The 17,714-nt window shown below is 49.2% G+C and overlaps 3 protein-coding genes across 6 annotated transcripts in view; 1 reads left to right on the top strand and 2 right to left on the bottom strand.

Moving 5' to 3' along the window:
- The window catches only part of LOC111075837 (triple functional domain protein), a 41,999-nt gene extending 28,644 nt beyond the window's left edge, over window positions 1–13,355 (bottom strand). The window contains exons 1-6 of the mRNA XM_022369330.2: window positions 13,208–13,355; window positions 11,829–12,321; window positions 7,538–8,087; window positions 5,338–7,473; window positions 3,337–5,268; window positions 3,060–3,263 (exon numbers count right to left, since the gene is read on the bottom strand). Coding sequence (XP_022225022.2) covers window positions 3,060–3,263; window positions 3,337–5,268; window positions 5,338–7,473; window positions 7,538–8,087; window positions 11,829–12,007 — 5,001 coding nt within the window. The 5' untranslated portion in view covers window positions 12,008–12,321; window positions 13,208–13,355. The remainder of the gene's footprint in view (window positions 1–3,059; window positions 3,264–3,336; window positions 5,269–5,337; window positions 7,474–7,537; window positions 8,088–11,828; window positions 12,322–13,207) is intronic.
- Window positions 13,356–13,499: 144 nt separating this feature from the next.
- LOC111075841 (oxysterol-binding protein-related protein 11) lies at window positions 13,500–14,676 on the top strand. The gene is made up of 3 exons (XM_041593078.1): window positions 13,500–13,826; window positions 13,887–14,283; window positions 14,343–14,676. The coding sequence occupies exons 1-3, from the start codon at window positions 13,739–13,741 to the stop codon at window positions 14,533–14,535; spliced, it is 678 nt and encodes a 225-aa protein (XP_041449012.1). The 5' UTR covers window positions 13,500–13,738; the 3' UTR covers window positions 14,536–14,676.
- A 1,362-nt stretch (window positions 14,677–16,038) lies between these two features.
- Window positions 16,039–17,714, bottom strand: part of LOC111075840 (protein bric-a-brac 1) — a 70,951-nt gene continuing 69,275 nt past the window's right edge. For 2 of the 4 annotated variants that reach the window (XM_022369338.2, XM_022369336.2), the window contains exon 4: window positions 16,040–17,708. In XM_022369338.2, coding sequence (XP_022225030.2) covers window positions 16,671–17,708 — 1,038 coding nt within the window. In that variant the 3' untranslated portion in view covers window positions 16,040–16,670. Of the gene's footprint in view, window positions 17,709–17,714 lie in introns of all 4 variants that reach the window. The other 2 variants (XM_022369339.2, XM_022369337.2) reach the window with 2 other exon arrangements.

Below are 17,714 nucleotides of genomic sequence, written 5' to 3' on the forward strand. Positions count from 1 at the left end.
TAAAATAATATCCTACAAAAGTAGCAAGAACTAGCTACAAAAAGGGGTCATAAAAAAGCAAGGGGTAGACACAAATATAGGGGAACCATTTGGAGGATTAAATAGTTTGAACAAAAGCAAAATAATCAATGTAGCATGAAAGTTCTGTCTGCAATAGCAAACACAAATGAAAGCCTTATGACAGAAAGGATAATCCTAAAGGAAAGATATGATATATCTTAAAGCAAATCCCAGTCATTCTGTTTATGAAAGCATTTTCCTACACACACACACACACACACACAGAAGCTCAAATTGCGATCGTAGCTCTTTTTTTTTTGCAGTTGACAGCAGCACTCATGGGGGAATGGGGCATGGGGCATAGGGTTCCTGCGATGCTCTAGGGGGTCTCTGCCCGATGCTCGTTCGCCAAATGAAACTGCTACTCAAGTGACTAAAGGCGTGAAAAAGGTCAAAGGCATGTGGCAGTGGCAGTGGCTGTGGCTGTGGCAGAGGCAGAAGAGCTTCTGGGTGGCTATTTAGTGGGTGGATGTGGATGGACCCGTGCCTTGGCCCGAGGCGGCTGCTGCAGACATTTTTCCTCTTCCACTCATTTTCCCCACTCCCCCTCTGTCCCCTCTGTCCCTCTCTAGCGCGAATAAACTGCTAAAAAGGGTTTCCCCGCACTCTGCACTATCTCCTCGCCTATCCACTGCCTTTTTATTCGGTGTGTGTTTCTGTGCTTCTGTTTTTGGCTTGTTTCATTCACCCATTTTGTAAGTACTGTAGAGAACTACAGTTTTTGGCAACAGAAATAGCCGAAACGGTGGCAATGGCAATGGCAACGGCAACGGCAACGGCGGCAACAGCTTTTTATCATATTTATATTCACATTTCGCGCATTTCATTTCATTTTCGCGGATATTTATATAAGCCATCATATCTTTTGTTTACAGTTTAAGGGGGGACCGCTGTGCCTCCCTCCCCCTATCGCGACATTTATGTAATCTTCAATGTTGTTGTTTAGGCGCGGAAATTGTCATTTAATTACAGGTTTTCTTTGGCCGTTTTGTAGTTTCGATTATTTTATTTGTTTTCTCATTAAACAGCTGATGGGATCATTTTTTTGTTTTTTCCTAGCTGAGTGATCAATTTTCGCGATAAGAAATGCAGAGGGCCAAGGAGATTGTGTTAAGGTTCTATTGATTGATATCAGTGTGGGGTGTTGCTTTCTTATCGACGACTGATTACTTCAACGATTTTCAAATCACTTTTGCACTTTGAAAGGTGCAGGAATTCCGCATACAAAAATGTGTAGATGGTGGTGGTGCTGCTGCTGCTGCAGATGATTCCTTTCACTTGGCGAAACTTGTAACGCGACGCGGCATGCACCAGAAATCAAAGGAGAAAAGGCGCAAGAAAGATGCAATCCGTAAAAGAGACCAAAGACGAGTGTGGAAGATGCAATGCGCTTTGGCTCAAAAGATGGAGTAGTAGTCGTAGTCGTAGATGGAGGCAAGGTGATGCTGCTGCTGCTGCCGGGTGGCGTCGCGCATCTGCAGGCGGCGGCAGAGGCGAAGGTTAAGAGCAGAAGACACACACACACACACACACGGTGCAGAGCAGAAACCGACGCGAGATGCGGCACCCCCGGACACAAACCGACGAACCTTTTGGCTTAAACTCCGCGAAGCAACTGGAGCAACTGCGTCCTACGCGGCAAAAAGCACACACGAACGAACACACGAATGAGCCCCCATGCGAATCGCGAATCTCTACACGAAGTGTACGCACATTCGCAACGAGAAATGGCTTAACCCATAGGCGGCCCCCCACATCACTCCCATAGGGGGCCAAAAAGTGGGAGAGCAGCAGAGAGCAAGCGAGCCAATTGCCATTTGCTGTAGTTTCGAGGGAGCTTTCTTCATTTGCTGAAGGCAGCTTTCAGCCAGCGAGAGAGAAAGCTCTCTTTTACACTCTCTCTCTCATTCATCTGCCGGGAAGAAGCCTCTTTTGTTGTTGTTGTTGTTATTGTAAGAGAGTCGCTTAAAACATTTAATTAATGAAAAATGCTCGAATTTTATGAAATATTCAAATCAAATACAAAAATTCTTTAAATTGGTGTATATTGAATATAAAGTACTTGCAACAAAAATAGCTGTGTTAAATCTCTTTTCTTAAAAACTAAAAACCTCTTCTGTAAGCCGTTAAGTTCACTGTTTGTGGGCACGGCACACCACACACACATAAGACAAACTGTTATTTCGGTCATAAAAATCTCACGAAATCGGCGCGCCACAGACGCCGAAAATCTGATGCGAGAGGAATTCCCAGACGCAGGACAGAAGGACCTACTAACTATAAAGAAGTGTCACATAAAATTTACATTAAGCGAAATGTAACGAAACGCTAAAAGCAGTCATATATAATCCAGCACATACTCGCAGTGGCATCAGCGGCACAGCTACAGGAGATACTCTCGCAGAGGGATGAAAAAAGGTGGCGAAAGGACACGCCGACAACGCATTGGGGCACGCAGCAAAAGGAATGGAGTGTTGGCGAAATCTCATTAAGCCATGCTATGAATTTTAAACATGATGCACAGGATGGACCCCGAACCGAGTCGAGCCGAGTCCAACTGCTGCCGAGAAAACTAGTTCCAGATGCTGGCCAATGGCAGCAGCAGACGACCAGAGCCGCACAGAGAGTGGATAAGAGTGGGTGTAAGCCAATTCCATGTGAGGTAGGACCAACACAGCACAAAAGCTACCCAGCGAGAGAGCTTAAAGCGTAATTGTGATATGAGAACATAGATAGAAATACTGGGAACACTTTATATACAGCATGGGAACAGATGCGACACTTTCAGGTGGGGTAAAACCAAACGGAAAGAATTTTGAATTGAAAGCTTAAGGCCTCAACGTACACGGGGAACCACCTGGTAATAGACTCTGTCTAGCGTTGGGCATTTGCTTGCTCCCACCGAGTGCCAGGCAAACGCACAAGCGAAATTGCCAAAGAGAATGCACGAGAATAAAACGGAGAAACTCCCTAAGAGCAGTGGAAACATATGCACTCACCTTATTATCACTATCTGTGGTATTGCCGGAGCCAAAACTGGCCAAAGAGCAGCGATCATGATCGTTCTCGGTGAGCTGTTCATCGAGATCCCTGGAGGAACGCTGCGAGGAGCCCGAATGCTTGGCAGGGGACTTTGGTAGCGTCAGCGATGTGCCAGAGAAGCAGGTTTCCTGCATGACTTCACGCAGTTTCTTAACCCAAATCTAAGACAAAAGAAATAACAATTAATAACAGAAATGCCAGACTGTGGCAGAGGCACCTGCATTTGGCATTTACCTGCTTGGTCTCCAGGCTGTTGGCCTTAAGGACAATCCTACAATCGGATAGCATGGGCGATCGGCCAGTCCACACAGCAAACTTTGTTTCATCGCCTTCGATGTGCTCCGTGATGCCCATGTCCGTGGTCATTAGTTTGCTCTTGAACTGATACTTGACCACGCTGGACTCCTTCACCTCCTTGGCAAAGACCAGATACAGCTCAAAGAGGAATACCCGCCGCTCGCGACCCTTGCGTATAATCTGCTTGGTGTCCCACGCCTGGAAGGCATCCTGGAGCACCACCTCGCCCAGTTTATCCACCGATACATCGCAGTTTTCGAGCAGTGACAGATGCATGGCATCGTTGGCCTTTTTGGGGACATTGAGCATCACCTCGAGACCCTCCTTGATCTCGCCATGGCTCTCCTCGCAGCAGGAGAGCAGATCCTTGAGCAGCAGCTGGTATTTGGTGATGCGCTGCACGGGCTTGATGAGGTAAGCGGGCAGTGGATGCTCCACTTCGAGGCGCCGCTGCAGCTCCTCAAAGTAGTTGCCCGCATGCTGCACCAGCAGATTATTGGACGTCGGTTTGTTCTTGCAATAGTGGACATACATGTCGAACTTCGATGCCCACGTGACGAAGCAATGGCCCACATCCTCGGGCATTGTTTCGTACTTCTCGAGCTCACGCAGAAAGATCTTCTGATGGAAGTGATGGATCTCGCGGATATTGCCAAATATCACATCCTCCTGGCCGACCAGAGCGGCCGGTACATTGCGGCCCCCGCGGAACTCCTCCAGGAAGCACTTGATGCATGTGGCCAGATCATTCACGTACGCCCTCTCCGTTTGCATCAGCTCGGCCATAATGAACTCTTTTCGTCGCGCCGATTTGCGTTTCTCTTCGTTGATCTCTTTGCTGGCGGCCGAGTTCGAGGAGGAGTTCAGCTTGGCCTCCAGTGTGGGATCCGAGTGGCGATCCCCACAGCTGCCACTGCCGCCCGCCGAGCCGCCGCTGCTTATGCCCGAGGAGGAGCACATGGAGCTATTGGCATCGGAGGAGCCCAACAGCAGCTGCTGCTGGGACATGCCCAGCGACTTTTCCAGCTGCTCGCAGTAGCTGTCCATGCGATTGCTGAAATCCTTGTATCGCTCATCCACAGACGCCACCCACTGCTTGATGTCGGTGGCATGCGCATGGCCCTTCTCCACCAGGCTGTCCGCCAGCTGTATGAGCAGCTTCACCCGCTCGCGCGTCTCCTTGGCGGTGCTCCGGAATTCGTTGTGTTCTTTGAGCAGACCCTCCGTCTCCTCCTTGGTGATGCCCACCAGATTCGTGCGCGATGAGAGATACGCCTCGCCCGTGTTGTGTATCCATTCGATGGCCTGCTTGGCACTCCGCTCGAACAGCACAAATTGCTGGCACTGATCGAGCGACTTCTTGCGCAGCGTCCAGTAGTCGAGCACCTGGTTCTCCTGCGTCAGCAGCTTGTCCAGTTTGCTCTTCACATGCGCCTCACAGTTGCCCTTGTACTGGTAGTACTGCTGCGATCGATTCGCATACTTGAGGAATGTCTCGGCGGTGCGACGTGCCAGAGTGCAGGCCTTGAGGAAGGCCTCCTTTTGCTCCTGATGCTTGGAGATGAGCTGCACAATCGTTTGGGCCTTGTCGCTGCTGCCACCGCCGCCGCACCAGTCATCCTCCCGCTTGTATTCACGCTCCAGGCTGTCCAGCACGGAGCACACCTGTTCGGCTGTCTTGTAAAAGTTTATGGAAGCCGTCACCAGCTTGTGGCGCTCTTCGGCGTACGTGACCAGCTGTTGCCACTTCTTGGTGACATCGTCGCTGATCTCACGTATCGACTGCGGATCATAGTGATTGGCATTGATCAAAGCATCCGCTCGATACTTGACCTGCACGGCCGATGTGTGCGTCTTCTCAATGGCAATCTGCAAGCGGAGAGAGGAGAGATGAAACTATATGTTAACGAAAAATGGACATGGAGTGGAGGCACTCACCTGAAACTGTTCGTGTCCCTTGCGCAGCTGTTCTGCCTCTTGGAGACTGTTGGGCGTCACAAAGCTGGCCACCAGCATGGCCTCGCCATTGCGTATCCATGAGATTACCTGATTCGCATCGTTCTGGAACTGGCACAGCTGCACCGCCTGCTCCAGCTTGGCGCGCTTGGCCTCCGACAGCTCCTCCAGATCGATCTCGCGCTCACGCAGAAAATCCAACAGATATTCGATGCGTGCCTGTGCCGTGTGCGTGGCATCGGCCATTGAGATGAAGCCCGCATTCTCGAATAGCTGCAGCAGATCCTGGCCCTGCTGCAGTATCTCGTAGGTGGCATTCTGTATGTCCGTCACCGATTCGTTGTGCATGCGAATTAGTTGCTCGGCCTTCTGGTAGTCCCGCGACAGATCCGCATGCTGCAGCTCCTCGGACCAGATCTCCAGCTGCGACGACAGCTCCATGGCATCGCGCTCAAAGTAGCGCAAACGGAGTATCAGATCGGCACGGAATTTGCGCGCCGACCAGAGCTCCTCCAGTTCCATTTTCTGTTTGCTGAGCTTCTCCAGGGTGGCCTCGAGGGCCGCAATGGAACCCGTATTGTCCACATACTCCAGGGCGCGCATTTCCTGCAGCAGTGCCTCGCCCTGGGCTATGGTGGTCATGCAAACGTTGACGGTGCTCTCCTGCTGATCGCGCTGGTACTGCTGCAGGATCCGTTCGATGCCATCGAGATCCTCCTGCGACAGACGCGTCTCATCCGCACTCACGTACGTCCGCAGTTTGTCGATCCATGCAGTTACCTCCTTCTCGTGCGTATAGAATATGACGGCCATCTCGAGGCGTCGCCGTCGCTGCTCCACACGCTCCGCAAAGCTGCCCACCTGCAGCTCCAGGTCTCTGGCCACCGAAAAGATCTCATTGGGATCGGCCTCGCCGCTGTGCGCCAGCTCATTCGCCGCCGCGAGCAGCTTCTGGGCATTGCTGTAGGTATTCTGGGCGACATTCTCGAAGTTATCGTGCGACGTCTGATAGACGCGCGCCTTGTGAAAGTTCCGGCCAATGCCCGTGTTCTTGCGCAGGAACACCTCGCCGTGATTCTTCAGCCAGTCGAGCACCTGCTTCACATCCTCCTGGAAGAGGCGCAGGGCGAGTGTCTGGTGCAGGCGTATCCGCTCCTGATGCCACTTGGCCTCCAGGGTGCGATGGTGCCCCAATATTTGGTGTATCACGGCCAGCACATGGCTGGCGCCCTCGCTGTAGTCGGCCGCCGGATTCTGCCGCTCGTACTTATTGAAGCTGCTGTTCTTTCGATGATCGGGCACACCCGGTGGCGGCGGTTGGTTGCACACCTGCACCAGATGGTCCAATTGGTAGAGCAGCTTCTTGGATGTCGAATGGACTTCGGTGTACGCCTGGCACATGGCCTCGTACAGCGACTGATGCGTGCGTATGGCCGTCTCCAGGCTCTGGATATCCGAGGGCAGTGGCTGCGAGGCCTGACAGGCGGCCGCCCAGCTTGCCACACTGTTGCAATACTGCTCGGCCTTGTGGTGGAAGAGCACGCTCAGCTGCAGCACTGCGGTGCGCTCGTCCAGGCCGGCGGCAAAGTCCTTCCATGTCCTGTCCAAGCGCTGGGCCAGCGTCTTGATGTGCTGTGCCGCATAATGCTGGCTCTCGATGAGGCGTGCCGCCACCGCCAGTATCCTATCGATGTTCACCGAAACATTCATCGAGGCCACAGCGAATTTCTGATGCTCATCCTGCAGCGACTTGGCCACCGAATAGTTGTGGCCAATCTCCACGTAGCTCATCTGGAAGACATCCCGATTGTGCAGTATCCAGTCGAACATCTTCTCGCAATCCTGCTCGAACAGACGCCACTGGAAGCACTGATCGAGCTTCACCTTCTTGTGCTGCCACAGCATCAGGAGTCGCTCCTGGCCCGTGTGTATGAGGTCGATCTGTCGCAGTGCCTTATTGATCGCTGCCGACATGTCCGGATTGCTGCCCACTCCCCGTGCGACAGTCTGCTGTCCTGCTCCTCCTCCTCCTACTCCCTGCTGTTGCTGTCCCGCGGAGGAGGTGCCCGAATCAAGGCTGGCAGTGTCGGAGGTGGAGCCGCCGCCGCCACCAATAGGCTTAAAAAAAAGAACAAAAAAATTAGGCAAGCTGGAAAATGAGGTGTATATGCCAGAGACTCACCTGCTGGGCGGTGGCCTGACCGGCCACTGCATTGATCTTTGCCAGCAGCTTCTTTCCCTGCATATCCAGATCCTCAATTGGCAGCTTTGTGATCTTCTTACGCATCTCATTGTGATGATCGATGGCATGCCGCGCCAATGTCACATCCTCAGCGAAATCATTCCGATTGAGATCCTCCTGGAGATCATCAATGCGATCGGCCATATCCCCAGCCTGCCAGAAGAAATCCTCAATGGCCAAACGGGCATCCGTCCACTGTTGATGATCGTACAGCTGTTGACCCTCAAAGTCACCCGTCAACTGGTGTCCCTCGGCGATTTTATTGAGTGCCTCAATCGATATCGTTGTCGTCTCGAATTTATATTTATGCGATGAAATGGAGGCGCGCTGCTTCTGCCAGAAGTTATCCGGCTTGATGATCACCACGTTGTGTATGTTGGCACTGAAGTGCTCCTGCAGAACCTTCAATATAGTCTTGACATTCGTCGAACAGTTGCCATTCCCTCGCATATCAATGATGACTGTGAAGCCGAGATTCTTGGCCGCATCGCTGTGGATTGAAAGAGTGTAGAGTGAAAGGTGGCTTTAGAAATAGAGAGAGAAAGAGAACAGAGAGAGAGCAATAGAGAGATTGCGAGAGTACCCTAGAGCATATGTACGTGAGTGAGAGTGGAGGAGTCGAAAGTCTCGCTCTCTCTCTCCCTCGATGGTTCATTGCTCTGTTTACGTTCTTTGCATAAATTGTGACAGCATTTCTTTGTTTAATTTTCACAGTTCGATTTCTATAGCTTTGACACCAATTTCAGGCTAATAATTTCCGATCTGCCCAACCCCCAGCCTACCCCCTCTACCCCATCCACCTGTTTACCCGTTCGTTGGTTGTTGGTTCGCTCTGATTTGCATTCCATTTGAATTTTAATCGCACCATTAACTATAAATATTTTTCTTTCTTTTATTCATTCTGTCTTTCATTGATGTTCTCCACTACCATTTCATCTATTGCAGCCGCCGCTGCCGCTGCCGCCGCTATTTCTTGGCCTGATTGTTGCCCCTTTTGGTTGGTTCTCTTTGAGGTTTCTTTCAACCACGAATCATTCTCGTGTTTGTCGTGCGGTTGGGCATTTCTAGGGGTTTACCACTGTTACCTCTGATTCCACAAAACAATGCGAAAGTGAAGAGGCGTTCCATTTGCGGGGGAAAACTTTTATGTCACGCCACACACACTCGGAAGGAAGTCTCCAGGGAAATGGTGGAGAGAACTCAAAGAACCAAATGTTGGCTTTGGCTTTTAAGAACTTTAAGAGTTGTCTTTCCCTATCTCCTCCTCCTCCTCCACAACTTCTTATCGAGTCTGGAAATCTGTAAATTTGTGTATTTCATGAAGGGTTCGTTCCTCAACCGAACTCTTTTGATGACTAATAAAAAACCTCAGAGAACGAACCGATAAAACCGATTTATGTTTATTCAATGGAAGGCTATTAAAAATCGAAATTGTTCACTTTATTTGGGGGCACAAACAGATAGAGAGAGAGAGAGAGAGAGAAATGCCAATGAGTGAGCGAGTAAGTGGAATGTCGCCCGCATTTTAAATTTGAAAAATAAGAAGACAAAGACGCGTCGTGTCGCGTCGCGTCGCGTCCCACTAATCAAAAATCGTTTATTTAACCCATAAATCTGTTGTGAGGGAGGCAGGGCAGAGCAGAGGCAGAGGCAGAGGGAGCCCCAAAAAGTAAGTCCAGCGGCTGTACGTGTCTAAAATGTTGAGAGAACTCTGATCCATGCAAGGAGATGGAAACGGAGGCGGAGGAGCGAGCGTCGCTTCACAGAATTTGCATTGACGTACGCGAAGCAACACAAAATTGGCCAACAACGAGTCCAGCAGACAGGGGGAGACAAGGGCCCCTTCATGTCCATCCCATGACGCCCAGGGTCCAAGAGAAGAAGGACAGAGAGAGAGAGAGAGAGAGAAGGAATGGAATAAACAAAAAGTGTTTCACGCCAAAGCAAATAAACAAAAATGCAAGCAAGCAAGAGGCAAAAACAAAACAAAACAAAAAACAGAATAAGAATAAGGAAGGTTTAAAGCGGGCTAGCAATTCATTGGATACCCTAGAAAAATCATTTTACTTTAGAATTGTTATATGCAAAGTAATGCAATTTGGTTTAAAATTCGAAATCAAATTTTTCTGGCAGATAAAAAAATATAACTAAAAAAATAATAAAAATTGCAAAGTTTGGAGCATTGTTTCTTAAATAACGGATATACCCCTTAAAATACCCATCCACAAAGGGTATCAAAAAGGCAGAACATAAAGAGAAACAAAGCAAAAACTGAAGAGAGTGCGAGAGAGAGGTAGGTAGGGGCTCTGAAAGCTAAAGATAAAGCGCACATTGGGAAGCACAGGCCAGACCAGACCGCCAGCGGTTCTGCGGATGTCTTCGATGAGATAGCGAAAGGGAGAGGGAGACCCTCCTCTGCCGGCTCATCATTTGGAATATGGACATGGACTTTGCCAACACTGATGTCGTCGTTGGTCGTTTTCTCTTATCAGCAAAACCTGAAGAGTGCGGGGTGGGGTTGGGGGCGTGGGTCTGACACCGTAATAAGTGGGACAATGCTTGTGACTTGTTACTCGACCGATAAGAGCACGGCAGCCAGCAGCGGGCACGGCATGGGGGGCAGCGGCTGCAGATGCCAGCGTGGGAACTGGCGTAGAAGACGCGACTCCACGCGACGCCGTGCGAGGTGTGATTCACGGCTAGCGAAGCTTGTTAGCGCTTCAATTTGAAAATTTGTTGAAAAATATCTCTGTACGTTATCTTTTCAATGATTGCGGCAATGATTGGGGGCATGTCTTTTTGCAGCTACAACTGTTTCTACTGCGCTTCCTCTGCCTGCTGCTGCTTGTCGGCGTGTGTCGCAATCTGGGGTCGCCATCATCATCAGCAGCAGCACCAACGGGAGCAGCAGAGGGAGCAGCAGCGGGAGCAACAGAGGCAGAGGGCAGTGGCAGCGCTTGCTTGATTATCATTCGGAGTTTGTTGCCCATCTCCTCCGATGGCTACCTCTGCAGGGTGATACCCTCTACATGCAAGCGCAGAAGGATATATCAACTCTCGAGTTCATTTGGTGTTAGGTGGGAACCCTCTGCTGCTGCTGTTTCGGCTACTCCCGTTTGGATTACCCTTTCTCTCATTCTTTTCCCTCTCTCTTTTTCCAGCGCTCATTTGGTTTGCTGTTGCTGTTGTTTTTTGTTTTATTTTTGTTGGTCAAGGTGTGTTAATGGTAAGGTGAGCCGCCACTCTTCCCACTGCCACAAGATGTCACTCTCTTTCGCTGTGGAGTGTGCTTTGCATTGGAAAGTGCCAAGAGCACGCTCTCGGGGAATGTCTCACCTCACAATTAATATACTTTGAGCAGAAAACTTCTTGGCATTCCGCGGCTCTGCGTCAGAGCCGGTCCCCAGTTTAAATATGTGTGTGTGTGTGTGTGTGTGTGTGAGTGTGTACTGATTCTTCTTCTGCTGCCTCTTTGGTTATTGCTTTCTTTGTCGCACAGATTTATGCAACTTTTGTTGCTCTCTTGCGACTCTTTTGCTCTTTTCTAGTTTTTTTTTATTTTTATAATCTTTACTTTTATGACTTTTTTGCACTCTCTTGTGCACCTCTCTCCCCTACCCTGCCCCCATTTTTATGCGGCTCCATTCAATGTCAGCCAATTTCCAGCAGCCGAGGCAGAACGCGAGAACCAAGAACAATGTGCGTCGTCTGCCAATGATGATTCATAAAATATGCGACTGCCACGATGGTGGCTGGAACGGCTGCAGCGGCTGCAACTGCAGTGGGACGACTATAACAGGAAAATCAAGTGGAATATGGCACTGCAGCTGCAGCAGCTGTTGCCCCTGGGACCAGACCCTTCTCTCTTACCCTCCTTGGGCAAGAGTGCGGGTGCGAGACGATGTCGCGACGTCAGCCGAAATTGCAAACGAAGCGCAGCGAGCGAGCAACGACGTCAGCTGACACAATGAGCAGCCATTGTAAGGCGAACCAGAATGAGGGGGAAAGATAGAGAGGGGCGGAGTAGGAGAAAAGGGAGTAGCAGAGGAGGATGACCACAAAGAAGAAGGCCAGAGGAGCACCACTGGAGAGCAGCAGCGACCACAGATCACCCCATAAGAAAGAGCAAAGGGAGCAAATGAATGGAGAAGCATCGAAAGAGTAGCAGAACCATCAAAGTGGGTACAGGGGAATCTCCCAATAAGAGAGAGAGAGAGAGAGTCACACTCACCTGGGTATGCTGATTAGGTAGCTGAGCAAACGTCGCATATCCTCCGGCTTGAGGCGATCGCGACGCGGCGTTGCGGGGAAGCAGAGCAGTGGACCGCCACGCCTGTCCCTGCCGCCCGTGAGGAAGACGACACGCTCCTGGAGCAGCGTCAGCAGATCGCGGGCACGCTGTCCATCCATGATGTTGGATGTCCGGCTGTCCAGTGTGTCCGTGTCCGTCCGATTGTCCACTAGCTCTAGCTGCAGCCCAGCCGTTGGAGGCAGTGCAGCATAACGGTTTTCAACCAGCCAGCCAGCCAGCAGCGGATTTCACTTAAACACTATTATTATTATTATTATTACTCTATTTATTATTTGCTGGTTTTGATGGTTATTTCTGCACAATTTGCTCTTGATGTTTCACTTTTTTGCTGAATGATTTTGTTGTTGTTGTGGTTGTTTCACTTTTGCTCATTGATTTTTGAAAATTTCTCGCTGGCATTTTCATGGTCATTCTTTTTGGATTGTTATTCGTAATGCGAGTGTGTGTGTGTGGGAGGAGGGAGAAGTCGAATCAAAGAAGAAACGAAAGAGCAAATGAGTGTGTGTGTGTTTGCATGTGTGTTGCACATTTCATTTGTAAAATTCATTTGCGGGGGGAGTTTTACCCACCAATTCCCCACTCCCTCCTCTTGCAGCAGAGAAAGAGATAGCAAGAGAGAGATAAAAGGCGAGTGCTGGCACAAGGGGTGCGGGGGAATATGTTAAATGTCATAAATCAAGTGACGCCGTCACGCGATGGCCGCATAAAAACATAAAAACTTGAACAAAAAGAATACGCACACACACATACACTGCCGCTCTTGTTCTTATTTTAAACACATGCGAAAGGGGGGGTGGAGTGGAAAAGAGATACAAGAACACACACGCATGAATGGGGGGAGTGGGAAACAAACACACACACACACACACACACATACACACGCGTATTATGGGGGACGGGGCAAGTGGGAAAAAGAGAAAGAACCAAACAAATCTCTCGAGTGGCGAATGCGGCGCGCAAAATACATTTTATATTCACATATTCACTTGCAACATGCTGAGGGGACAGGGCGGTGGCACACCACATCTTTTTAATTGCCACCAATTCACCAAAGATTCACTGAAAAACTCCAAAAGAGGCACAAGGGGAGCCACAAACACTATATCATCGCCTCCATCATCATCATCCCGAACGTAGCAAGCCTCTGCTGCTTCTGCTGCTGATGTTTTCTTCTTCTTGCCACTGGCTTCTCTGCCACAAATTGATTTTTTTCACACCGCGCGCACACACACACACACACACGCATAGAGAAACACACAGCGCATTTGTTGTTGTGCGGGAAAGCAAAACAAATTTACCATAAAAACGCAAGCCGAGATCACAATGCCGCTGTCATGTTGCATGTGCAGCAACACCGCTGTCGCATCTTTTATTTAAACAATTCTTTTTGTGTGCGCTTGCGAAAATTAAAACTGTTGTTTGAGGGTGGTCCTGGCAAACAAAATACTAACAACGATATAATGTGACCGCACAAAAGTATTCCGAAAATACCGAATAAACACGTTAGAGACGAGACGTCTGATATTCGGTATTTTCGGACAATACCGAAGTGCGGTTACACTATATTGCGGTATATTTTATCGAATGCGTCTGGCAGCGCCAGCAACATCGATGACATATAAATCGAATAAATAAGTTTTGTTTTTTTTCGTTTATTTCGCACAGTTTTTGATTGTAAATTTGCAAACATTTTACGCAAACTAAGAAACACTTTCAGGCAGCGCAAGAACAAGTCACGCCAGAGGCAGCAGCAGCTCCAGCAGCAGCAAGAATTGACAGCCCGAGATTCTGCGAGGAAAAGTCGCCCGCTGGCGGACACGGACGCGGAAATGGAGAGCAATCTCAATCGCATGATTAACCAGACGCTGCGCCATCAACTGAGTGGACAGCTCAGCAAATATACGAATGTGATGAAGGGTTAGAAATTCGCTAGACCACCCCCGCTCATAATAATCTTGCTCTCTAATCCTATTGCAGGCTGGCAGTATCGCTGGTTCACTGTGGACGCCAAGACGGGCTTCCTTAGCTACTACCTGTGCGACTCCTCTGCCGTGGGCGATGACATTGCACCCTCGCCCCATGTCCTTGCGAGTGCCCCACGCGGTCAGGTCCAACTGGCTGGCGCCGTCGTCTACCCCAGCGACGAGGATTCGCGCACCTTCTCCATTGCCTGCGCCTCGGGGGACACGGTGAAGCTGCGTGCCAATGATGCGCGGGCGCGTCAGGAATGGGTGGACGGCCTCCGGGCGGTGGTGGAGAGCCACACGAAGGCCATGGACATAAGCAATTCGTCACCACTGCCGCCACGGGAGCTGCTGGCAGCCTCCGATGCAATGGTTTCGGCCCGTCAGGCGCTGTTCCTCACAGAGCAATGGTTCGGCGATCTTTCACGGTTGCTTTGGAATGGAATAATAATGGAATTTTCTCTTGCAGCAATGCCTCATTGGCCAGGGCCATTGAGAGCATCGATTGTGCTTCCTTTACGGCCACAGATCCCGATCTGCTGCTGCTCAAGGCCATCTCCACGGCCAGCACACAGTGCCTGCATCAGTGTTTGGGCCTCCTGCAGCGCCACCAGGAGATGAATCAGCCACCCGCCGCAGAGGCGCTGCCCATTATGCTCTAAAGAAGAGTAGGAGCAGGAAGGGAAGGCGCATCCAATCCTCGCATCCTATTATCCAGTATTCCAGTATCTGAAAAGCAATAAACAGCGACGCCAAATCGCATTCGTGTGGGATTGAATGTGCTTTTGGTAAGCGACAGAAAATGAGAAGACGTTTCAGACGGTTTGTTTCTTTGTTGTTTTTTTCGGGTTATCTTTTTCAATGTTTTTATAAAATACTTTTTTACTTTTGTCGTTTCGTTTCGTTTTATCGGTTAATTAGAACATTCATTTTTTTTCATTTTCATTTCGACATTTAAGATTAATTTGAACATAAAGTTTTGCACTAAAGTTTTTGATAGAAAAACGATTGAAACATTTTGGACGTTGGATACTCTCTCCTCTCTCTCTCTCTCTCTCTCGCTCTGTCTCTCTATCCATCCATCTGTCGTTCTGTTATAATTGTTTATTTTACATGCTATACCAAAAAGTAATCGTTAAGTTAAGTTTTTGTGGAAACATCAAATTCTATGTGGGGATTTCTTTGGGGCCGAGGCTGGGAGGTGTTGGATTATACATATATAGATATATTCGGGCTATGGCTATTGTTGCGCTTTATGCTGATGATGTGATGATGATTTTTATTCTATACACCACATGTTCCAAATAGCAGCACATTCAATGCAAATGACTCGCTTGATTCGCTGTACAGAATTCTCATAAGCGAACGAGTACATTCTCTTGTTGATTCGCTGTACAAATTTCCCGCAAGCGAAAGGCTACAGTCGCACACAGCGACTGCACATTCCCTTCAAATGCCCTGCTTAAATGGAACTTTTTGGGTATATTCTTTACTCGTTATTATAATGATTTCTCTCCATCAATTGTGTGCTTGCTAAAATCAAATCAATTTGCCCGAAGGTACGCCTAAAATATATAATATCCTATATATCAAATATAATGTCGCCAGACTTTTTTTTTGCAAATAAACCAACGAACACACTGCCGGCAGAACTGTAGAGCAACCAGGGGGCCAGAATAGAAGCGGAACATAGATGAAATTAAGGCTAGAAAAGGCACTTTAGAATGGGGGATCATATGTTTGGGGACTACAGAGGTGCATCTAGGGGCTGTTTAGAGTAGGGATTTGCTTGGGAATGTTTTAGGCTTCTGAAAACCCAAATAAAGTGCCCCCGGCAGACCCTTCAGATCGCAGCAGTTGTCGTCATACAAAAATTTCGTTTTTTCACTAAAAAATTTCGCTTCGTTTTCTCCTAAATTTGTTCTAAAAATTTCCGTTTTTGTATAAATACTTTTTCTTAAAAAATTTCACATTTTTTTTTTAATTGTTTGGTTTTTTTTTTTGTTACAAATTTTGTTTCTTGTTCATCGCTGAATTTAATTCCGAAAGGCATTTTTTGTGAATTTTTTTCTTTTTGTGTGTGTGTGTTGTGTGTTAGCCTAAACATTAAATTTAGTTTTCCTTTTCATCATATTTTTTGTTTTTGTTTTAATTTTGTACATTTTTTTTCTCATTTTTTTTTTTTTTAAATTAATTAAAGACTAAACACAAAAGTCGGGCACACAATTATTTCGTTAAAAAAATCTCGTTATGTTACGTTATACTTTTAGTTTTACATTTAAAATTACTATTATTTTTGTTGTTGTAGTTAAAATGTTTGCTGTGTGGATTTTTGTTGTAGGGAAATTTCTTCTGATTTGTTTTTGTAGTGGAATGTTCCGGACTCCTTCGGACGTTTTTTTGGGGGCTTACAAACTAAAGAGATCGCTATTTATCCGATGGACTATAACATAATAATACTTTGAATTTTGATTCAATAAACGTACGGCTAGAACCTAAGGGCGAAGTTTGAGTTTTGTTTTTGTTTGTTGTAGAAGAAAACTAGAGGAATACAAATACAAATATATATATGTATGTATATATTTATATATGTGTCAAGAGGGTAGTCTCTCCCACTCGCTGGCGAGAGATTCATCCCTTATGGGGGTTTTTTTTTCTTGTTCTGATTTTAGTTGTTTCGCTCTTTTGATTGCTTTTTCTGTTCATTAATTTTCTGTATCATTTCCATACTCTTTCATTAGCTACTCGTCACTCGTCACTCGTCACTCGCCACTCGACACTCGCTACTCGTCACTTGCTACTCGCTATTAGTGGTGATGGGTTCCACTTTGATGCCACCGCTTGAACTGGAGCTGGGAGTCTCTCCAATGGCCGCGGAATTTCCTCCCCCTGCGGCGCCTTGCGTCACCGATGATGAGGAGGAGACGCTGGCACCCACCAACTCCGCCAGATCGTCGGCAAAGAGGCGGCTGGGCGAGAACTCCCGCTTGTAGCTGGACATCTCGAGCCCCAAATCGCCCAAAGGCGAGTGCAGGCGCGGCGTTTCGCTGCGGTGAGGACTGCCCTTCTTTTGGAGCAGCTTCTCCCCATGCGAATGTGAATGGGAATGCGGATGCGAGTGCGAATGCTGGTGGGAGGAGGAGGATGATGCGGATGTGGAGGCGGCACTGGCCGCCGCCATGGAACTGGCACCGAAACCGGACTTGTGCGGCATCCCATGATGCGCTGCCGCCACCTGCTGCTGATGCAAGTGATGTTGTTGCTGCTGCTGTTGCTGCTGCTGTTGCTGCTGCTGGAGGTGCAGCTGCTGCAGGTGATGCTGCTGCTGCTGGTGCTGGCTGAGCAGCGCCGCCGCCGCCGGGTCGCGGTGCAGTGCAACGGCCATGCTGGGCGGCAGATTCGGCAGCAGGCCGGCGGGGCCGCACGGCGAGGGAGCGTGTCGCGGCCCTGAACCGCTGCTTAACGCCGGGGAAATGCTGCCCCTGCTGCCGGGTGGCCCACTGGCCAGATGTGGCGGCAGGTTAAACAGTCCGGGTGGTGGCACCACCGGCGGCCCCGCCTCCCCGTGCTGATGCTGCACGGCGGCGGCCATCTGCATCTGCTGTCGTATGTTGTGCGCCACGGCGGCAACGGCGGCTGCTGTTTCCTGCGACATGTGCTGATCGACGCCTGGACCCACGCCGACTCCGACACCGACACCGACTCCTCCTCCGGGTCCTGGGACTCCGCCTCCACCGCTGCCCATGCCATTGGGACAGGCCAGAGCGCTGAGGCTAGCAGCTCCTGGCCCTGGAATGCCGCCACTAGCGCCTGGATAGCTGAGCGTCATGTCCTGCTAAAA

Source organism: Drosophila obscura, unplaced genomic scaffold (assembly GCF_018151105.1).
Source record: "Drosophila obscura isolate BZ-5 IFL unplaced genomic scaffold, ASM1815110v1 contig_1, whole genome shotgun sequence".
Lineage (NCBI taxonomy): Eukaryota > Metazoa > Arthropoda > Insecta > Diptera > Drosophilidae > Drosophila > Drosophila obscura.

Coding starts and splice junctions, on each gene's coding strand:
- LOC111075841 (XM_041593078.1), top strand. CDS start 13,739: ATGGAGAGCAATCTCAATCGCATGATTAACCAGACGCTGCGCCATCAA. Junction 13,827..13,886: donor ATATACGAATGTGATGAAGG/GTTAGAAATTCG, acceptor ATCCTATTGCAG/GCTGGCAGTATCGCTGGTTC. Junction 14,284..14,342: donor CTGTTCCTCACAGAGCAATG/GTTCGGCGATCT, acceptor TTTCTCTTGCAG/CAATGCCTCATTGGCCAGGG.